The following is a 22080-nucleotide window of genomic DNA, read 5'->3' as shown; positions in this document are numbered from 1 at the left end:
TATGGTGACATGAACATGCAAGTGCAACAAAATAACTTTTGAGTATGGTGGCTCACAACACTTGATACACAGACACGTGAATTATAGAGTTGTTCGAGCAGGTGCTCACCTCATCGACAGATGCTATTGGTCAGGGTTCTCTCCTGAAAATTCAAGTATGACGGGTGGTAATGATGCCCGGGCCTTAAAAATAGAGACCTTCTGCCACAGAGCTGGATTTTGAACAATGAGCACACACCCACTGCACAAAGAATGAGGCACTCAGGTGTGGCACTCAAGTCTGACACTCAATGTGACATCAAGACTAAGAAAACAAGTGCATGTACGTGCAACGGTAGCATATAGCATGTTGACTGTTGGCAACTAGTTATTGCCGCCAAATCAGCCAGTGCATCAGCGCGAAACCCAGCAGTGAGAATGTAACAAACTGGACATTATTGATAGTGCACTAAATTGAAATATGAAATGGACTCTCATATTATGGATATAATATTATAATTTCTTGTAGAACTTTAACATACATAGGGTAAGCTGACATATCCATTCAATTAAATAAAAAAGAAGCAGCCAATAAAGGCATAGACCCCTATCAGCAAATGTAAGTAAGAAACACTGTACATCTCTATAACATGTCAACATACAGTGTAGGGGCAATTGTATATGATGAAAGGCCCCCAGGATGCCGTAAAATTAAGATGTATTAAAAAACAAAAAATTTTAACACCGAGTAACTAGAGGGTTGGCAAAGACGTTAATTATGAATGTGCAGTAAGGCGCAAACAAATGAATGAAAAAACAGTCAACTATTGTACAGTTTTTTTTTTTGTTTTCTTCACTCTTCCAGACTCTCTCGTACAGGGTGTTTCAAAAATGACCGGTATATTTGAAACGGCAACACAAACTAAATGAGCAGCGATAGAAATACACCGTTTGTTGCAATTTGCTTAGGACAACAGTACATTTTCAGGCAGACTAACTTTCGAAATTACAGTAGTTACAATTGTCAACAACAGATGGCGCTGCGGTCTGGGAAACTCTATAGTGTGATATTTTCCACATATCCACCATGCGTAGCAATAATATGGCGTAGTCTCTGAATGAAATTACCCGAAACCTTTGACAACGTGTCTGGCGGGATGGCTTCACATGCAGATGAGATGTACTGCTTCAGCTGTTCAATTGTTTCTGGATTCTGGCGGTACACCTGGTCTTTCAAGTGTCTCCACAGAAAGAAGTCACAGGGGTTCATGTCTGGCGAATAGGGAGGCCAATCCACGCCACCTCCTGTATGTTTCGGATAGCCCAAAGCAATCACACGATCATCGAAATATTCATTCAGGAAATTAAAGACATCGGCTGTGCGATGTGGCTGGGCACCATCTTGCATAAACCATGAGGTGTTCGCAGTGTCATCTAAGGCAGTTTGTACCGCCACAAATGCACGAAGAATGTCCAGATAGCGTGATGCAGTAATCGTTTCGGATCTGAAAAATGGGCCAATGATTCCTTTGGAAGAAATGGCAGCCCAGACCAGTACTTTTTGAGGATGCAGTGACGATGGGACTGCAACATGGGGCTTTTCGGTTCCCCATATGCGCCAGTTCTGTTTATTGACGAAGCCGTCCAGGTAAAAATAAGCTTCGTCAGTAAACCAAATGCTGCCCACATGCATATCGCCGTCATCAATCCTGTGCACTATATCGTTAGCGAATGTCTCTCGTGCAGCAATGGTAGCGGCGCTGAGGGGTTGCCGCGTTTGAATTTTGTATGGATAGAGGTGTAAACTCTGGCGCATGAGACGATACGTGGACGTTGGCGTCATTTGGACCGCAGCTGCAACACGGTGAACGGAAACCTGAGGCCGCTGTTGGATCACCTACTGCACTAGCTGTGCGTTGCCCTCTGTGGTTGCCGTACGCGGTCGCCCTACCTTTCCAGCACGTTCATCCGTCACGTTCCCAGTCCGTTGAAATTTTTCAAACAGATCCTTTATTGTATCGCTTTTCGGCACTTTGGTTACATTAAACCTCCGTTGAAAATTTCGTCTTGTTGCAACAACACTGTGTTCTAGGCGGTGGAATTCCAACACCAGAAAAATCCTCTGTTCTAAGGAATAAACCATGTTGTCCACAGCACACTTGCACGTTGTGAACAGCACACACTTACAGCAGAAAGACGACATACAGAATGGCGCACCCACAGACTGCGTTGTCTTCTATATCTTTCACATCACTTGTAGCGCCATCTGTTGTTGAAAATTGTAACTACTGTAATTTCGAAAGTTTGTCCGCCTGAAAATGTACTGTTGTCCCAAGCATATTGCAACAAACGGTGTATTTCTATCGCTGCTCGTTTAGTTTTTATTGCCGTTTCAAATATACTGGTCATTTTTGAAACACCCTGTATGTAGGACGATGAGGATGTGCGATTTTAGAGATGAAGTATTATGATCTCGATGTATTATATGTGTGAGTGAATAATATTATGTTAAAAAAATGTATAAAGCATTTATTGATTGAAGTAGGTGAAGGGGAAAATTACAGGAAGAGGATTTACATGATTAAGACAAGTATCGGTGCTCCTGGAGTCCTCCGCCGCCTGCAGCTTCAACAAAAATGTAAGCGAAGTCCGATGCCCAAAAGAATACCAATAAGCACAGAACATTTTAACAATGCAGTCATATTCAATTATAATTTTTATTCAAACATCTTCCTTTAATATATATTACACACGCAAGGATTACTTTATTGATGGTATGAATGACAACAGCAAAATTAAACTGGTAGAAAGATTGTTGGAGGGTTTTGCTCAGACATGGGCAAATCAATGTGGTGAACAATTTAAATCATATAGTATATTTGAACAGATGTTCCTAAATAGGTATTGTAGCCAAGCAAAACAGTTCAGATTACAGAATGAATTTTTGAATGGGCCAGTTTACAAAGGAGGTAGGCAAACTATGAGACAATTTTGTCAGGAGGAATTAAGAAAGTTGGTACATTTGGGTGGGCCATCGGGAATTTTGACCGAGATTTCTTCTCTAAGGAGGAGGTTACCCAAAAATGTGCAGTGGGAATTGATACATTGTCCAACAGCTTCTATAGAAAATTTATTGTATTTTATTTAAAGGATGGACCAGACAATGTGCTATAAGCCAAACTCAGGGGGTTGTAATTCAGGGAATAATCAGAGGAATGATGGAGAGAAAAAGAAATAATGTGAGTTGGGGTAATAACCAACATAATTCAAACAGGGAAGGAAATCAGAATAGTAACTGGAGAGAAAACACAGATAGAATTCAAAATGAAACTTGGAAGGATAACAGGGAAAGATTTATTGATGATGTCAGGTGTGCATGGGGAAATGGAAACAGGAGTGATCACAGGCCAATGCAGCAACAGAGAGATGGGAGAGGAGAAATTAATGCAAGGCGATAACATGGACAAAATTCTTTAAACTGAGATTTGTTCCAAACTGGGTCCAATTTGGGACAATAAAACATGCAGGGAAAAGGACCATGAGATGGGAAAATAATTGTGGGAGAAATAATGGTGGGTATTTTAATAGTTTTAGGCAAAATAATAGGAGGTATTTCAATGAAAGCAAAAGCAGTGGAACAAGGGAAGAGAAAGTATGCAATAAGAATTATAGGCAAACTAACAGGGGGTTTGTTAATCATGATAAAAATAAACAAGTGAGGGAAGAAAGTATTTGTGGAATGGGGGCAATTATGGGTGTTGATGAGATGTTTAGAGGCTGGTTTAATTTACATGGTAAGAGGAGGGCCTTTAGAAGTAAAAATAATAGGAAATGTAGGAATCAGGAGGGAGAAATAAATGTTGGGAGCTTGTTAAATAAGAGAGATCAAAATGTGGGGGATTATGATTCAAATAGTATTGAAATAGTATTGGCTTGGCAATTATGTTAAATAATGAGCATGTGTCAGCTGTGTAACCTGTGGGAGAAAATGTGTGCTGTGGCGTTGAGAGTGTGTATGTGAATGACAGCAGAAATAGCAGTGTGCTGAATGCAATGGAACTTTCACCAGTGGTAAGAGGTATGAATTGTGTGAAGATCACAGTGCCTGATTCAAATGTTGTTGTAGATGGAGATATACAGGAAGGTATGTGCTCCAGCAATGTCAATCTATTAAATGGTAAGCAGGCAGAAGATCCTGTATCAGATGTTTTCAAGGGTAATGATGTTGATGTGCAGCACAAGGCTGTAGAATGTGTTGTTAATGTATGTGGAGGCACTCACTCCAGTAATGACAGGAATGTACCAGTGAGCAGGCTATAGTTCCTGCAACTGAAGAACGAGCAGTAACTGTGGGCGAAGATTTTAATGTGCAGAATGTAGCTGCACTTGTTGATATTGTGGTTGAAATTGTGAGGGATTCTGCTGATTCAAGTAAGTTTATGTCTGTTGCTAATAGTATGAGTGAAGAAGCTGGGCACACACATTTTTTCAAGGACGCATGGGAGAATAAGGTAGAGAGTGATTTTGATTCTGATGATTGGATAGCCAGGGCAAAATGGTTTCAGAAGTGCGCTCCTGAGGGATGGCAAATTAGCAAGCATGATTATGCCAGGCATATCAGGGATTTATGTGGGGAAAGTGAGGTATTCAAACATGCTTACAAGGAAATAGTTAATGGGGATAAAGATGTTAAATCATTGGATGAAGAATGTGGATTTATGATGGGAAAAGATGGTGTAGGTGATAATAATACTGAGAATAATGAGATGTCAGTGAGGAAGGTGAGGATGTTGATGACATCCAAAATTTCATAGTGTATAAAGATTTACAACAGATAGCCATGCAGAGGAGTTAGATACTGAATGGATGGGGAAAGATGAGTGTGATTATGATGCTGATGACTGGGCTAATTTTGCAAAGTTGCACCAGCAGCTGATGCCACAGACCCGGTAGGAAGAAAAATATAGAGTTGCTAGAAAGCTGGGGGGGGGGGGGGGGGGGGGGCTGAGTGTAGGAAACTTTCAGGGGATAAGGATACTGAATCTTATAATGAAAAGCAGATGTGCACCAAGACTAAAGATTGCATACGTGACATAGAGGAGGATTTGTTGGCCGAAACAGAATTAAAACATGATTTTTATTGACAAGGTGCAGCCAATAACAACTGTTGGTGTGGCAAGAGTCTGTGAAACTGGTTTGGTGGATACTGCAAGTTCAGTGTCTGGGGTGGCAGAGAGATTTTATGATCATATTAAGAACAGGGAAAAATTGGAATTTCCAGTCACAGGGGTGAGAATTAAAAACACTACAGGAATTTTCAGTAAACCAGCGAGAAAAAAGTTAGTTCTAGATGTAAACATTGGAGGTGAAGTATATAGTCACTCATTTTTAGTGGTATCCAATTTAAGTATGAATCTGGTGTTGGGGAGTGATTTCCTAAGTAAATATGAGACATATGTAGACTGTAAGGACCAGATGGTGAAACTGAGTAGTGTTGAGGGAAGAAAAAGCGTTAAATTAAAAAATGCACTCAATGATGAAGAACTGGTGGCTAGTTTGCATGTAGCACAGTGCTTAATGGATTCTCATGGAGACTGAGAAAGAGACAAGGACTAAAGTAAATGGTACAAATGGGATTTCTGAAGATGAGAAGGCAGAATCATACAAATTATTGAGTAAGAACAAAGATGTGTTTTCTGAAAAACCAGGGAAGGAGACAGATTTTGAGTATTCACTCAGGGTGAATCCACATGAACCCATTAAGATCAGGCCATACCCTATAGCACTGGCAGAGAGGGAGGCAGTTAGGGGAGAACTACAATGTATGTTAGAATGGAGAATTGTAGAACAGTGCAGAAGTGAATATTGCAACCCAATAGTAGATGTCAAGAAGAAAGACAAATCTGTGCACTTGGTTCTAGATGCTAGGAGGTTGAACAAAATAACTGTAAGGGAAACGGAGCACCCTGAGAACGTGGGTGAATTGATTTTAGGGTTCAAAAATATAAAACTATTAAAAACTATGGATTTGACAGCTGGGATTTGGAAGGGGCCTTAAACAGTAGAAAGCAGAAATTATACCACCTTCCTATTTGAAAGCAGGGCCTAACAATACAAAGTAATCCATTCTGGACTACGCACATCTGTAGCTGTACTCATGAGAGCTCTCAGTTATGTGCTAAGAAGTGAGCTCATGAGAAGACTGACAATTCATATAGATGATATCCTGATTGCTACATCAACTTGGAGAGAACACTATGGTTTGTTGCAAGATGTATTTACAGCTTTGAGAAATGCGGGGATGACTCTGAAATTGAAAAAATGTGTTTGTGAAGGCAGAAATAAAATTTTTAGGACTTGTATTGTCATCAGAGGGTCTTGTACCCAATGAAGAAAGGATAAAGGCAATAGTGGAGTGTGCCAAACAAAGAAATCGCAGGCAATTGAAATCATACCTCGGAATGGTAGGGTCCCACAAAAAGTTCATAGATGATTTACACCTTAATTCACAGAACCTATCACAATTGTTGAAGAAAAATGCACAACGGGTGTGGACAGCTGAATGTGATAAGGAATTTAAGAAAGTCATAGATAGTTTAAGTAACAGCAATCTACTCTATTACCCAGATATGTCACTCTCATTCTACGTTGCCACTGACAGCTATGGGATAGGTGGTGCTTAGTTTCAAAAGAAGTTGGTTGACGGAAAGATGGAACACTGTAGTATACCGTTTTCAAGTAGAATGCTGACTAAGCATGAGCGAGCCTACGGTATATCTGAAAAGAAATTGTTGGCAGTGGTGTGGGGGTTCATGAAAACCTGGATATACTTGTAAAGGCATGAGACCATTGTAATGACGGATCATATGGCCCTTAGTTATTTGCAGGATTGTAGTCTGTTGAATAACAGTCTCACTAAGTGGGTAATGTTCTTACAAAGGTTCCAGTACCAGATAGAGTATGTTAGGGGCACTGAAAATGTGGTCGTGGATGCTCTCTCACACTTGTCAATTGGAAGTGAGGGCAACAGTAAAGAGTACAGAATTTAAGATGATTTATATGAGGGGTGTGGAAGGGAAAAACAGATTAGGAGCACATGCAATGACATGAGGCGAATACAGAAGGATCCAATTTTGAAGCTAGTTAAGACCAGACTGGGTACAAAGGGCCATGAGAAGTTGGAGAGATTTTACAAGATATTTAAAGGGTTGTTGTTCCACAGAAGAGAACGAAAGCAAAAAGGAGTGGCGGCTGTACTGGCCTGAGGAACATGTCCAGTCCCTAATTAATTAGGTGCGTCTGAGCCATGGGCACGATTGATCACAAAAATGTATAGGGGTACTACAAGACAATGGACCATAAGGGTGAGAAAGCAACTAGGTGCTTGTGACAGGTGCCAGTGAGTAAAACACACCACCATTACCAGTCAACATCTTGCCCAAAAATGCTAACGAGCTCCTTGCAATTGATGTGTTCGACCCATCACCAACTAGTAGGAGTGAGCAAAATTACAACGTGCTGGCAGTTGATGTATTCTCCAAACAAGTATAGACGTATGGGATGAAAAAGGCCACTAGTGGGACTATGATTAAAAAATTGGAGTCCTACTACAATGAAATTGGTAAGCCAAAAACAGTGCTCTCTGACAATGGATCCCAATTCACCTACAAGGCATGGGAGAACTTCATGGAGCAGGGAAGTGTGAAACATGTAAGGACCTCAGTTTACCATCCTACAGGAAATCCAGCTGAGATGCAAATGTGCGATTTTGGACGATTGTGAAGGACATACTGTATGTAGCCACATACGTACCATCTGGGCAGAAAAGGTGGCCAAGTTTGAGGACATCATAAACAGTGCACAAAGCAGTGTCAGTGGGTTCACACCTCATGAAATAATGTGGAATAAAAAGGCAGCCAACCTGATAGCTGAGGCAGTGAGCTTTCCACCAGGCACATCTGTTTCTGGACAAGAGAGACAGAAGCTAATTACTGGACAACTGGAAAAAGGAGTCTTTTAGAGAAAACATAGGCATGATTTAAGGTAAAAGTCTACAAAGTACAAGGTGGGTGACCTAGTATTGGTAAAGACAAAGCAACGGTCATAGGGTTTAGATGGTGAGATCAAAAAGCTTTTTGAATTGTACCAGGACCCATGCTCATAAATTAAAGATAATTGCAGAATGTGGTGCCACACTACACAAAACTGGTGCTAATAGCATAGGCACATAGGGAACACACATGACACAGATCTGTAAGTCCATGGTATTGGTAATAAGTTGAGAAAACTGTCCCGAAACACATGTGCTACAAAACGCCACTCTTTCCTGCGCATGTACCCCGACATCAATATGGGATATGATCATCATGCACACATACACAGGCTGCACAACGGGTTGGCATACTCTGGATCAGGTAGTCAAGCAGTTGCTGGGGTATAGCCTCCCATTCTTGCACCAGTGCCTGTCGGACCTCCTGAAGTGTCGTAGGGGTTTGAAGACATGTAGCTACACGTCGACCGAGAGCATCCCAGACATGGTCGATGGGGTTTAGGTCTGGAGAACAGGCAGGCCACTCCATTTGCCTGATATATTCTGTTTCAAGGTATTCCTCCAAGATGGCGCTTGGTGGGGCTGTGCATTATCATCCATCAGGAGGAAGGTGGGACCCACTGCACCCCTGAAAAGGCGGACATACTGGTACAAAATGGTGTCCTGATACACCTGACCTGTTACAGTTCCTCTGTCAAAGACATGCAGTGGTGTATGTGCACCAATCATAATCCCACCCCACACCATCAAACCACGACCTCCATACAGGTCCCTTTCAAGGACATTAAGGGGTTGGTGTCTGGTTCCTGGTTCACGCCAGGAGAATAACTGTTCAGGCTATACCTGGACTCGTCTGTGAACATAACCTGGGACCACTGTTCCAATGACCATGTACTGTGTTCTTGACACCACACTTTACGGGCTCTCCTGCGACCAGGGGTCAGTGATATGCAACTTGCAGGTCTCCGGGTGAATAAACCATGTCTGTTCAGTAGTCTGCAGACTGTGTGTTTGGAGACAACTGTTCCAGTGGCTGCGGTAAGGTGCTGAGCAAGGCTACCTGCAGTACTCCGTGGCCGTCTGCAGGCACTGATGGTGAGATATTGGTCTTCTTGTGGTGTTGTACACTGTGGACATCCCATATTGTAGCCCTGGACATGTTTCCCGTATGCTGGAATCATTGCCATAATCTTGAGATCACACTTTGTGGCACACAGAGGGCCCATGCTACAACCTGGTGTGTTTGACCAGCCTCCACCCACCCTAGTATTCTACCCCTCATAACATCATCAATGTGTGTTCTTTGAGCCATTTTCAACACACAGTCACCATTAGCACGTCTGAAAACATCTGCATACTTACTCACTGGTCAGTACTCTGACATGTGCCAACACACCTCTGTGTATATGGGCTGTTGCCAGTGACACCGTGCGACGACTGCAGGTCAAATGCACCGCATGGTCATACCCCGAGCGATTTAAACCCGCAAACGACCCACCAGAGCATAGTTTCACCGTGTATCAGCATTATCATTAATTTATGAGCATGAGTGTACTTACAGGTCACATACACTATTGGGACTCAGGATGTAGCACTATACAAACAGTCACTGTAATGGGGTTGAATCCTTTTTTTATAGCTTCTTGTTGCATAATATTTTTTACATGTGTTTTGTTTTAAGAATTTCCTGGATGGCCTCATGTTTATCTTGGTAAAAGTATAGTGGTAAGTGAAGCTGTGAAACTGCTGGTTGACACAGCTAATCCTCTCATAATGACTAGTGACACAGGCTACAACAGTTGTAGTCACTGTACAGATCTTATATGTACATGATAGGATGTGAATGTGAGTGAAGGACATTGGGTGGTATTTTTCTTATTGTTTACAATAATATGAATATTGATTCAAATTTTCATGAGTGGTGATTGTGATTTGGTCACACACCAAATTTTTTGGTTCATAGGGGGTGGAGATAGTTCAGCATGGGACTGACAGATGAGAATATGGAATTGAAAGGTTTACATATAATATGTTCTTATATTCAATGAAGAAATGTTCTGATTTGGGGGGATATATAATTTGTTTTTATTTTTGTTTATATGTTTAGGATTACTTAGTTGAGGTGAATATAAGCTGATTTGTGGATTATGTTGTACCATGGGGTATTTTATATATTTGATTTTATTCAGTTTGCAGTGCTGCAATTTTCATTGTTCATTGAGCAGCAGTTAGATTATTGATTGGGTTAAAACTAGAGACAGGGCTGTTGCTGGAACCTACCATGGAACCCATCATATAATAAATTTTTGAGTACTATTCCAGTCACATATTTTCTTAGTTTCATTTTGGTCAGAGAAACCTTGTCTCAATGTTGTACAGTTGCAATGATTTGGGCTATTTCTGCTCTTGAATGGAACAAATTGTTGCAGTCAAAGAAAAGTCTGTAGCCAGCATGTATTTCTTCTGTATGCTTGTGTCAGGTTTTGCCCTGAAATTTGGTTTTAACTGTGTCAAGTCTGGATAGCAGATGGGGGGTAGGTTTACATACGACTGGTTCTTGGTACCCACACGCTTTGCTGATAGGAAACTGATCAGGTGAATTTTGTTTGTTCCTGGTAGAAATGGGTTAGCTGACTAGCAGGAGAACTTGATAAACGGTGCCTGAGGTCTGAGCTGCAGCACTGATGCAGGTCAGAGGCAAACCACAGAAGACAACAAAATGTGTTGTGCCTACTGTATCGCTGTGTAATTTCTACTACTGTATTTACTCGAATCTAAGCCGCATATTTTTCTGGTTTTTGTAATCCAAAAAACCGGCGGCGGCTTAAAATCGAGTGCAAAGCAAGCAGAAGTTCTGAAAAATGTTGGTGGGTGCCGCCATTACTAACTTCTCCTGTCAAATATATGTAGCGCTACACAGGCATGCTTTGTAAGCACAAAGATAAATACTGGCACCAAATCTTCTGCGTCAGTAAATAAATTAAAAAAAAAGGTGGAAGACGAGCTTTTTTCCCTCCGCCCCAAGTTTCGACCACTGCATTTTCATACATTATCCAACGAAGTAAATACAAATTCCGTATTGTTTATCTTTGAATGTAGCAGCATTTCAATGTACTACGAAAATCGGACTGGCAAGACTGTTTGGGATGTTTGTCAACATGGCCAACCCTACTTCTGCATTTTTTCCTACCTGTGAGAAGAGATGGTTGCTAATAGGAACTTCTATGAATTGTGAATCACATGCAGCATTTTCTTCACCATAAGAATAATACAAATATAAACATTTTGTCATGTATTGTTTTGTGTTTGCTGCTATCTCATTTAAATCCTGTCTGCCTAATAAACTACGAAACTAGAGTGAGACAACAGCAAACATGGAAGAATATACATATCATGTCATGTTTATATTTGTATTATTCTTATGCCTAATAGTGATACAGTCAGAAATGAAGCACAGCAATTGACTAGATTTTTAATTCTAATATGACTAATTTCTGTGCAGGTGCGGCTTAGATTCGGGAAAATTTTTTTTCCTGGATTTTGAGTCTCATTTTTCAGGTGCGGCTTAGATTCGGGTGTGGCTTAGATTCGAGTAAATACGGTAAGTAATATAGTGTATCAAAATAGAAAGGACAATATTTAGTGGACTTTAAGAAAAATTGCTGGTCCACCTTCAATTCGTTTATGTTTTATTACTTACAATCTTTGACCAGTCATATCAGCATCATGGAAATGCTGATGAATAAATTTATTTAGCGTACATTAAGTTAGGGTAGGAAGTGCTGCCATATAAGATAATATAGGGACTTGTTCATTTTGATTTTTCTTTTATCATATGTAGACTTTATTTTTGTGTATTATTTCATTTTAGAGGGCACAGTTTGGGTTTGGCACTTCTTGCGACACCATGCATTGCATTTATGGAGTAGCAAGTGGGGTGTAATTGTGTGTGTAAAAGCTATTGGAGGAGATTAGAGTGGCAGTTTTCAGCCACAGAACAAGTGGTTGGTGGTTGCTACAGTGCCGTGGCAAATGGCTAGCGATTATGTGGCCTTGGAAAATGCCAAGCGGAAGTTTGGCAGGGGAGTGTAGGGCCATTTTGGATGCTTGGAGGAAAAACTGATAACAACAAACTAAGAGTGACACGGAGGTGTGAGTTGGCACGCATGGACAGAAAGATATGTATAGATGAATTATATAGACACGCCACAAAAATATATAATAGTTTAAAAGTTACTGTTGTCTTAAAAATTGTAAATTTATGAAAGTTTAAAAGCTAATATATCCGCAATGGTTTGACCGATTAATATGAACAAAGTGTTTACAGATGTGACAAGCAGAGCTGCATTGAGCAATCATAGTCAATATAGCAGAATATGTACCTTTTTGAATGAGAGGTCGGAATATGGGATTTGATTGAGAGAAACTGTGTTGTAGGTAGTAAATAAATTTAAAGAGACAAAATTAGTGGCAGATTTCTAAAGTTAGGTGAGTAGTTAAGTATGTATTTTTATTTGTTTGATTATGTTTAGTATCAAAAATCTGGGAAAACCAAAATCACACCACAAAAACATTATTCGTGAAAAAACAGTGGCAGATACAAAAAAATTTAATTGTAAATTGTTATCGCCAGAAAATTTCCATATTTTTCAATGTTTCATATATGTTATTGTGTTTAGTTTTAGAATATTCATAACTTTTTTTGTCAAACATTGTTTTGAGTTGGGCAGTCGTTTCGAAGATGTATAGGTTGGCCATCTTAGGGCAGTGGAGCGAGAACGACGCTAAGAGCAGGAGTTGCCACCAATCTGGGGGTGGTATTGGGTTGGTAGCCAGGATTGGAGACAAGTATGTATGTATTGATGTTCGAGAATGATCAAGTTGAGTGCAATTTAGCAGTTTAGGACAGCAGACAACAACGTACTGTGTGAGCTGTGAACACACTGTCGAATGACGTAATCGTGACATATAAATTTCATAGCGAAGTGTTGTAGCAACAGTTATTAATGGCCGTGCTTATATAAAAGCCTCTCAGACTGCATTTTAAGAGATTAGTCAATACACTGAAGACTATTCGTGGAAAAATAGAAATAAACTACTTGTTCAAATTATAAATCAGCATGACTCAACATTTTAAATTTCACCGCAATACCTACCTGCATTGGTTTTTTAATATATATATTTTATTTCAGCTTGAAAATTGAGTTTACAACAGGTGTAAGCTGGCACCTTATGATGAAATATGTAGTCAAACATTTAGACCAGCCACATCTCTGGGGCCACTCAATTAAGCTGAGTATTGAATGTAACACATATACGAGGGTCGGTCAAAAAGTAATGCCTCCCATTTTTTTTCTACTTAAAAAAATTAAGTTAAGTGAAAAATTTGAATTTTGCGCCATTCCTCAAACCTTCTTCTGCAATCCACTGCAGTAGTAACTTTCTGTGTCAACAGGTGGCAGCACAGCAGAAGTTTGTAAGATGGCCGACATCGATGTTCGTTTGAGACAGCGTTGTGTGATTGAATTCTTGACTGCAGAAGGTGAAACGCCCATACGCATTCATGAAAGACTGAAGAAGGTGTATGGTGTTGTGACAGTGGATGTCAGCACTGTTAGACGATGGGTTCGTCGTTGTAAGGAAGCTGAAGGGCAAACACCGTTGACTGACGAAAAGCGGAGCGGCAGGCCGGTGAGTGCAGTGACTCAACACAACATTCAGCAAGTTGATGACATCATTCGTGGTGACCGTCGGGTGACTGCAGATGAAGTGTGTCGCATTATTTCTCTTAGTAAAGGCAGTGTGATCACGATTATTAAACAATTGGGGTACTCAAAAGTTTGTGCACGGTGGGTTCCAAGAATGTTAACCGATCAGAATAAAGAGGCAAGGAAAACAATAGCCTCCCAACACTTGCAGCGCTTCCGTTTGGAGGGAGATGAGTTTCTGAAAAAAATTGTGACCGGGGACGAAACATGGGTGCATTTTTTTGAACCCGAATCAAAGAGGCAGTCAATGGAGTGGCGTCACACAAGCTCGCCGAGGAAGAAAAAATTCAAAACTGTGCGATCGGCAGGGAAAGTTATGGCAACAGTTTTCTGGGATACAGAGGGTGTGATTCTGGTTGATTTTTTGGAGCAGGGATGCACAATAAATTCTGTTCAATACGTCACAACCCTCAAAAAACTTAAAGCACGTCTTCAGCGAGTTCGCCCAACAAAATCAATGGCAGATGTTCTTCTTTTGCATGACAATGCAAGACCACACACCAGTCGTCACACCTCTGACGAGATTGTCAAAATTGGATGGGAAGTTTTGCCTCATCCCCCATACAGCCCTGACCTGGCACCATCAGACTTCCATCTGTTCGGGCCACTAAAAGAAGCTCATCGTGGGATTCATTTTGAAGATGAGGAGGCCGTCAAAACATCCGTGCGCCAATGGCTTAGGAAGCAGAGCTGTGATTTTTACCGTGCTGGGATACATGCCCTTGTTCAAAGATGGACCAAAACTGTAGAGATGGGCGGAGATTACAATGAAAAATGGCAAAATGATCCTCAATGTTGTGGTTTTCAACCTACATAATTGCATTTAAATTTCCTGACAATTAAACGTAGAAAAAAAAATAGGAGGCATTACTTTTTGACTGACCCTCGTATATGTTTTCGTGCCATAGCACATGGGGGCTCAAGCTAACTATTCAATATAAACTAACTTTTTTTATCAAAAATCGGTGAACAGCACCAACACCAACTATATAAATATTTTCATAATTTTCCGCGAATTTTTACAGTGCATAGTGCCCAGTACCATAGTATCTGTAACACAATTCTGAAGACTGCACTATGGACATCTGATCTGTCTCCTGGTATTCGAGGATACTAGCATTCTGCACATGTCATGTTTCCGTGGCATTACATTGTTGACTTCATGAAGAGACTATACACAGTTCCCAATAAAAATATAGACATGACAAAAATTCAGAGTCTAAAACACAAATTTACATTATCTTCATATCATATGACTACTCAAATTAGGATGTACTCCTTTCCTATAAGGACAGCACAAATCCAGTCAGTGAGGTTAATCCAGTTGGTGAGGTAACGCTGATACTCATTTATAGTTATTGCCCACATTTTGTCTTCCATCTTCCACTCTTCCCAATTAAATTCAATGTCTGAACGCTTATGAATATGATGCAAAGTTGTATATTTCTAATGTTTAACTATTTTTGTGGTCAGTTTTTGAATGTGAACTATGAACTAGTTGGACAGTCACCCAAAACTTCCATCTGTCTTTGACATCCATCTCTTGTAGAATCTTAGAACATATTCTGAGAACAAACAAAATAAGGTTTATTAAAAAGAATGACCTCCTCCATGCAAACCAATATGGATTCAAAACATTTTGTATACACCAAACTCAATATCTTCAAAGCTATGGATCAAGGCAGTCAGTTAGATGTAGTATTTATTGACTTCTAAAAAGCATTTGCCTCGGTAACACACCCATGCTTATTGTCAAAGGTATGATCATATGGGATATCAAGCAAAATTTGTGACTGGATTGAGGATTTCTTACTAGGGAAGACATAGAGCCATTAACTTCCAACAGAAAGTGTTCTGGGATTTTTGCTGTTCATTTTGTTATTAATCGTTTGGCTGACAATAATAATAGTAACCTTAGACTTTTTTTTAGATGATACAGTCATCTAGATGAAGTACCATTCGGAAAAAGCAGCACAAATAGTGAGTCAGATTTCAAAGAGGTGCAGGATGACAACTTGCTTTAAATGTTCAGAAATTTAAAATTGTGCACTTGGTGGGTAACTTGGAAAATGAAATCAATCTAGAAATTAGACTGCTTACAAAACACTCATGTGATATGACACAATATACTGTTAAAGTGTGTAGGACCTGTACAAAACAGGGGATACAGGTTCAAATTGCAATGACACGGAATTATTTCATTGCCCTAACATGAAACTTGGCATTACGTAGTTATGGTGCAGTACAATTTGTGTACTTCCTGCATTCAGTCTCCACCTCTCTCTATGCCCCCAGTTACAAACTTGTGAAAAAACTGCATACCTAAAACTGTAATATTGTGGGCGCAATTCCAGCTGCTGGAGACGGAGCCACACTTGCAGATCGCTCTTACGAAGCTGTTCACCAAGGCGTGCCATCATACCACTTATACCACATTCTGCTTCATCAAGGGATTTAATGAAGAAGTCTCTTATTTCTCCCATTAAATTTGTGAAGCAGAAAAAGCAGTCAGCTTCTGCAAATTCTGTAAAGAAACAAGAGTGTCAAGCTTTACTTTCAGTATCACTGAAACAATAATTACTGAAATCAAATACTAGTAAATTATAAAATAAAAGCAATGCAATTCATACTCTGTTGGACACAAATAAGTTCCTGAGTCACATCACAAATGAGGCCCTCAAAAATGGAATAAAAAGCATCCATAAATATCCTTATTGAAAAATGAAATGTTTTAACTTTCTCAAAGACTCTAAATACAATATTCCAATGCAATTTAAAAAAGGAAGATTAGCAATTCTACTTCTAACTTAAGTGACAAGCAATGTGTCTCCTATGCATACGAAGCACTGTCAGAGAATACAGACAACCTCCAACAGCAATGGGCAGGATATTACTGCATGTAAATGTAAAAAAAAAGCATTCTTCACTTCAATTTTGCTGTCAGTGCGCCATAGTTCACTAGTGTGGATTATGTACAAAAATCAGAGATTATACATGAACAAAAATAAGACCCAAAAAGTAGAATGTATAATTAGAGCATGAGCACTGAAGATGTGAATTAACAGAAAGGGGAAATACTACGGCATCTACCATTTTTATTCACATTTAAAAATCTGGAACTGTATCAAAAACACTTAAAAAATATGATTCTTTAATTTTTTCCTGGGGTATTTGATGATAAAATGGTCCATGGATGTATTGCCAGTCTAGAGTGTCCAAGGGACAAATTATTACGGTGATCAGACATGTTGCCGTCAACAGTGCACAGGCGAACTGAGCTCCTGAGTGTGCATGGCCAACTTACATCCTCACCCAACGCAAGCCATTCCTCTGCAGTCCACAACCGAGGGCATATGTTGTTGGCAGTCATGGAGACATTTGCATCAGCATCTGTGGTAGCATCATTGTAGTTGCTCTGTCCATCCTGGCTGCCATCCACAATCTTAGAGAGTGTCCTGAGATTGTTACCTTACCTGCTGAAAAGGCAATGCAACTATTGTTCTCTTCCATGAGACCATACTGAGAAGATGCAGGTTTACCACTCCTACAGGAAGATCAGTGCTCAATCAAGCAAGAAGGTGGAGAACATGATCAGGTCACTTCTCAAGGTATCACAGTTACTAGAAGGGGTAATCAAGAAATTGTCACTACAAGGGCCTGTGCCACCAAGACTTTATGCACCCCCCTAGGTCCACAAAGATGGGGTGCCATTACGCCCCATTGTGAGCAACATCAGAGCTCCCATACACCTGCTGACGAAATACCTGAGAGAGATAGGAAGTCCTTTTATGTAGGTAAATGCCCACATCACATTCACAGTTTTATGGTTACTATGAAATACCTCAACAAGTTTGGGCTGAAGGACTCATTCAATCTTTCATTTTTTGCCAGAATGCCTCTATATCAGTCACTAGAACTTGTTGGTCACAAACTTGACAAGAGGGCCACTGACCTTTTCAGGCACATCCTAAGCTCCACGTATTTTCTATTTAATGGAGAACGGTGAGCAAATGGAGCGAGTCCCTGCAAGCTGCCCACTCTTGCCAGTGCAGAAGGGTGAGGGCTGATCATCGTAATTGCACGGAAAGAGCCATTGGAGACAATAATGAGAAAGTGTGATACACTCACAGTTCGAACGCAAAAAAAAGAATACTTACCAAACATTAACAAAAATAGTTACTGGCCACTGACATAGAGCAAGATGTAAATCTCTGCATAAATTCTGCTTTTAATTACCTTAAAAGTAAAATTTTTATGCAATAATTGCCAGCATATTGCTGAAGTGGCAAAAGCTGAAGACGGCACAAATGCTGTCAAAAATCTTATACTGAATTTAGCACTGTATGAAGTCAACTCCACTTGAGTTTGGTCTGGGACACATTATGTAACATTAATGATGTGGTGGTGGTGGTAATTTGATTTTGTGTGCTACTAGGTCTGCCATTGCTTGAATTGAAGACTAGGAATTTCGAAATTATGCCATATGTATGACATATGTAGCTTGAAACTCAGCAACAAAAAAACACTGAAAATATGCCACAAACTGTGGCAACAATCGTAAAAACCATGCTGTGACACACAGTAAATAAGGTATTATGAAATTATTCACAGAAAACAATATCTAGAACCAAACAGTACACATGAAATAACGTTTTATGTTGTTTATAAATACACTATTGCTGCATGTTTTAGAATGCAAGAACCCACTGGCGATGGTGATATTACCACGGAAACTAATCTGGGAACAAATAAATAACAAAAGTGTTTTGCATCAAGGCTGACCCATGATGCCATTAGTTGATTGATGACAATGTAAGCAAAAGAGTGACACTTTACATCTACATCTACATTTATACTTTTTTACAAGTTGTGCAGTCTAAAGCAATTAGTTGCTTCAAATAACTGATAATTAATCACATCTTCCTCATTATTTAAGATAATTGCTAAATAGTCAACTACATGGAAAAGAATGTTATTTTCAGCCAACAAGAACAACATCTGCAAGGGACAATAATAACTTTTTGAAAATATAATGTAATTCAACAGATTAAAACTCTAGTACCCAAGTGACAGTAGGACAAAACATATATTAAAGTTACGGGAACATACAAGCTTCCAGTGGCTCCTTCTTCTGGCAGAAGGTGTGAAGAGGAAGGAAGAGGGGCGAAGGAAAATGAGACTTATCAGAAGGGATGAGATGGAAAGATTGATCCTATTACACTGTATATCGAGCAGTATGTATGTCAGAGAAACCAGAATGATTCAGTCTTTCCTACTCATTCCATCCAGTAAGTCTCCTCTGACCCTGGGTTCTGGATGACTTTTCCGAATTCTCCCTGTTTCCTAAACCTCAGCAGTCCTTTCGTTCATCCCTATTCCTTTCCCTAAACCGATCCACAAGAAGGAGCCACTGGCTGTGAAAGCTTGCACAGTTCCTTAACCTTCACACTTTTCTCGTCCCACCCCATGTGGTGGGTATTTCTTTCATCAGTTCAATTACATTACAAACTGAGTGTTATGTATATCAGATTGACATCAACTTGGTGTTTAGTACAAGTAATTAATTTACCCAACTTGTAGCTCCCTGTACAATGCATCCAACAGAGCAATTCTAGTAAAGAAGTAGGGAAGATTTTTGACAGACCTTGAATGCTGCTTAAATTGGCATCGCTTTTGGGTTAGAACTGTGAAAGCAAGAAACTGACATCTCTGTTGGAATTTGCTGTGCAACATTAGGAGAGTGTTAATCGAGTACTGTGAGCATTTAATTTAATGGAGAATGATAGAAAAATCCAGTTTATCTATGAACGTTTTATTTATTTATTATCTTTTTTTGCATACAGTCACCAACTGGTGACTTCTGCAAACATCATAGCATTTTTATACAATTTTTGTACAAACAGTAGGAATTTGCAATTCACATGTACAAGAAGCCACTTACGGGTGATGCACTTGGCATTATTTGGTACAGTACATCATAATGCAACATACAGTTGTTACGTACACTACTGGCCATTAAAATTGCTACACCACGAAGATGACGTGTTATAGACGCGAAATTTAACCGACAGGAAGAAGATGCTGTGATATGCAAATGATTAGCTTTTCAGAGCATCCACACAATGTTGGCGCCGGTGGTGATACCTACAACATGCTGACATGAGGAAAGTTTCCAGCCGATTTCTCATACACAAACAGCAGTTGACTGACGTTGCCTGGTGAAACATTGTTGTGATGCCTCGTGTAAGGAGGAGAAATGCGTACCATCACATTTCAGACTTTGATAAAGGTCGGATCATAGCCTATCGTGATTGCGTTTATCGTATCACGACATTGCTGCTCGAGTTGGTCGAGGTCCAATGACTGTTAGCAAAATATGGAATCAGTGGATTCAGGAGGGCAATACGGAACGCTGTGCTGGGTCCCAACAGCCTCGACTCACTAGCAGTTGAGATGACAGGAATCTTATCTGCATGGCTATAATGGATTGTGCAGCCATATCTCGATCCATGAGTCAATACATGGGGGCGTTTGCAAGACAACAACCATCTGCACGAACAGATCAACGACGTTTGCAGCAGCACGGACCATCAGCTCGGAGACCATGGCGGCGGTTACCCTTGACGCTGCATCACAGACATGAGCGCCTGCGATGGTGTACTTAGCGATGAACCTGGGTACACAAATGGCAAAACGTCATGGGCAGCTGTACTTGTACACGCCATCCAAGCTCTGTTTGACTCAATGCCCAGGCGTATCAAGGCCGTTGTTACGGACAGAGGTGGTTGTTCGGGGCACTGATTTCTCAAGGCCTATGGACCCAAATTATGTGAAAATATAATCACATGCCAGTTCTAGTATAATATATTTGTCCAATGAATACCCATTTATCATCTGCATTTCTTCTTGGTGTAGCAATTTTCATGGCCAGTAGTGTAATATAGGTATTTGAATTTACAGCATGTTGTTACAAAAATAATATATATTACAATCACCTCAGAATAGTAAATAGTTAGTCCTACATTTAAGAATAGCTACATTTTAATATCAGTATTCATTCAGTGAGTACAAACATTTGTGTGTTAAGAATGATTTTAATTTCCTTTTGAATACTTTACCTCTGTGGCATCTTACAGCACTTGGCAGTTTGTTAAACCATATCTGGCCATTTATCCAAGGACTATGATCTGTTGACTTTAGTTTAGTTCTGTTTCTGAAGAAGCAATCTTTTTGTCTTGTGTTATGGGTACACACATCAGAGCACTTAGCTTTATGATTTTTATGCTCCACAAAGAATGTTATTAATTTGTACAGATACAAGGAGTATACTGTTGACATTTATTTTGTACAAAGGTTTCTCTACATGAATCTCTGCATCCTAGTCGCTGCATGGTCCTGATTCATCTTTTCTGCAGTGTTAGGATTCTGTTCGAGTGTGTATCAGCAGCACATCACCATACCTCTATTCCATAATGAATATATGCAAATATTGTCTCATAATAAGCAGTTTTTAATGTTTGTTCAGAGACTAATTTTGATAGTTTGCTAATTAAGTGCAGTGAACTGCTGATTTTATCGCATAAAAAACTGATATGTTCTACCCATCTAAGATTTTTGCCTAAGTATATCCCCAAAGACTTACATTTGTCAGTGTCTACTTTTTTGATGCCATTTATATTATCAATACAGGTTTGGTATGAATTACCAAGTTTAAATGGTAATAGCTGGGATTTGCTAATACTGACTTTTAGACCTTGATCATGGAAGTAAGTAGTTATTTGACTTAAGCCATCAGTTGCAGTCAATGTTAAGTCATTAGTTTGTTTGGCAAAAGAACAAAAGCAAGGTATCATCTGCATAACTTACTAGCTGGGAGTACAGAGGTGCTTCTAAATCATTAATGTACACCTTGTTTCACTGTTTTATAGCTGGATTGGAATGTTTGATCTGACCATTAATTTCATAACTCAGCTTTGTACACTGCTTATGATTGGTTAGATAAGTGGTCAGAAGTTGTATGGATGTGGCATTTATATTGTAATTTTCCAGTTTGCTTAGTAGTAGCTCATGGTTCACTGAGTCAAATGCTTTAGTAAGGTCTAGAGATATCCCTGCTGTCTGCATTCCCTCATCCAGGGCATAATACAGCTTGTGGAGAAATTCGGTAATTGCCGTAATGGTACAGTGATGCTTTCTGAAGCCATGCTGTGTTTCTGCTAGTAAATTATTCTTTGCGAAATAATCAATAAGTTGTGTCAACTAAACAATTTCAAATATTTTACT

The 22080-nt window shown here is 39.8% G+C and overlaps 1 protein-coding gene across 2 annotated transcripts in view; it reads right to left on the bottom strand.

The window, feature by feature from the left end:
- Positions 1-22080, bottom strand: part of LOC126275539 (TBC1 domain family member 13) — a 180235-nt gene that overhangs the window by 86973 nt on the left and 71182 nt on the right. For both annotated transcript variants that reach the window (XR_007550600.1, XM_049977206.1), the window contains exon 7: positions 16120-16321. Coding sequence is in view for 1 of the 2 variants with exons in the window: in XM_049977206.1 (XP_049833163.1) it covers positions 16120-16321 (202 nt within the window). In the remaining variant the exon portion in view is untranslated. The remainder of the gene's footprint in view (positions 1-16119; positions 16322-22080) is intronic.

Source organism: Schistocerca gregaria, chromosome 1 (assembly GCF_023897955.1).
Source record: "Schistocerca gregaria isolate iqSchGreg1 chromosome 1, iqSchGreg1.2, whole genome shotgun sequence".
NCBI classification, from domain to species: domain Eukaryota; kingdom Metazoa; phylum Arthropoda; class Insecta; order Orthoptera; family Acrididae; genus Schistocerca; species Schistocerca gregaria.
The sequence above is the reverse complement of the archived record's forward strand: the minus strand, read 5'-3'. Positions and strand labels throughout refer to the sequence as shown.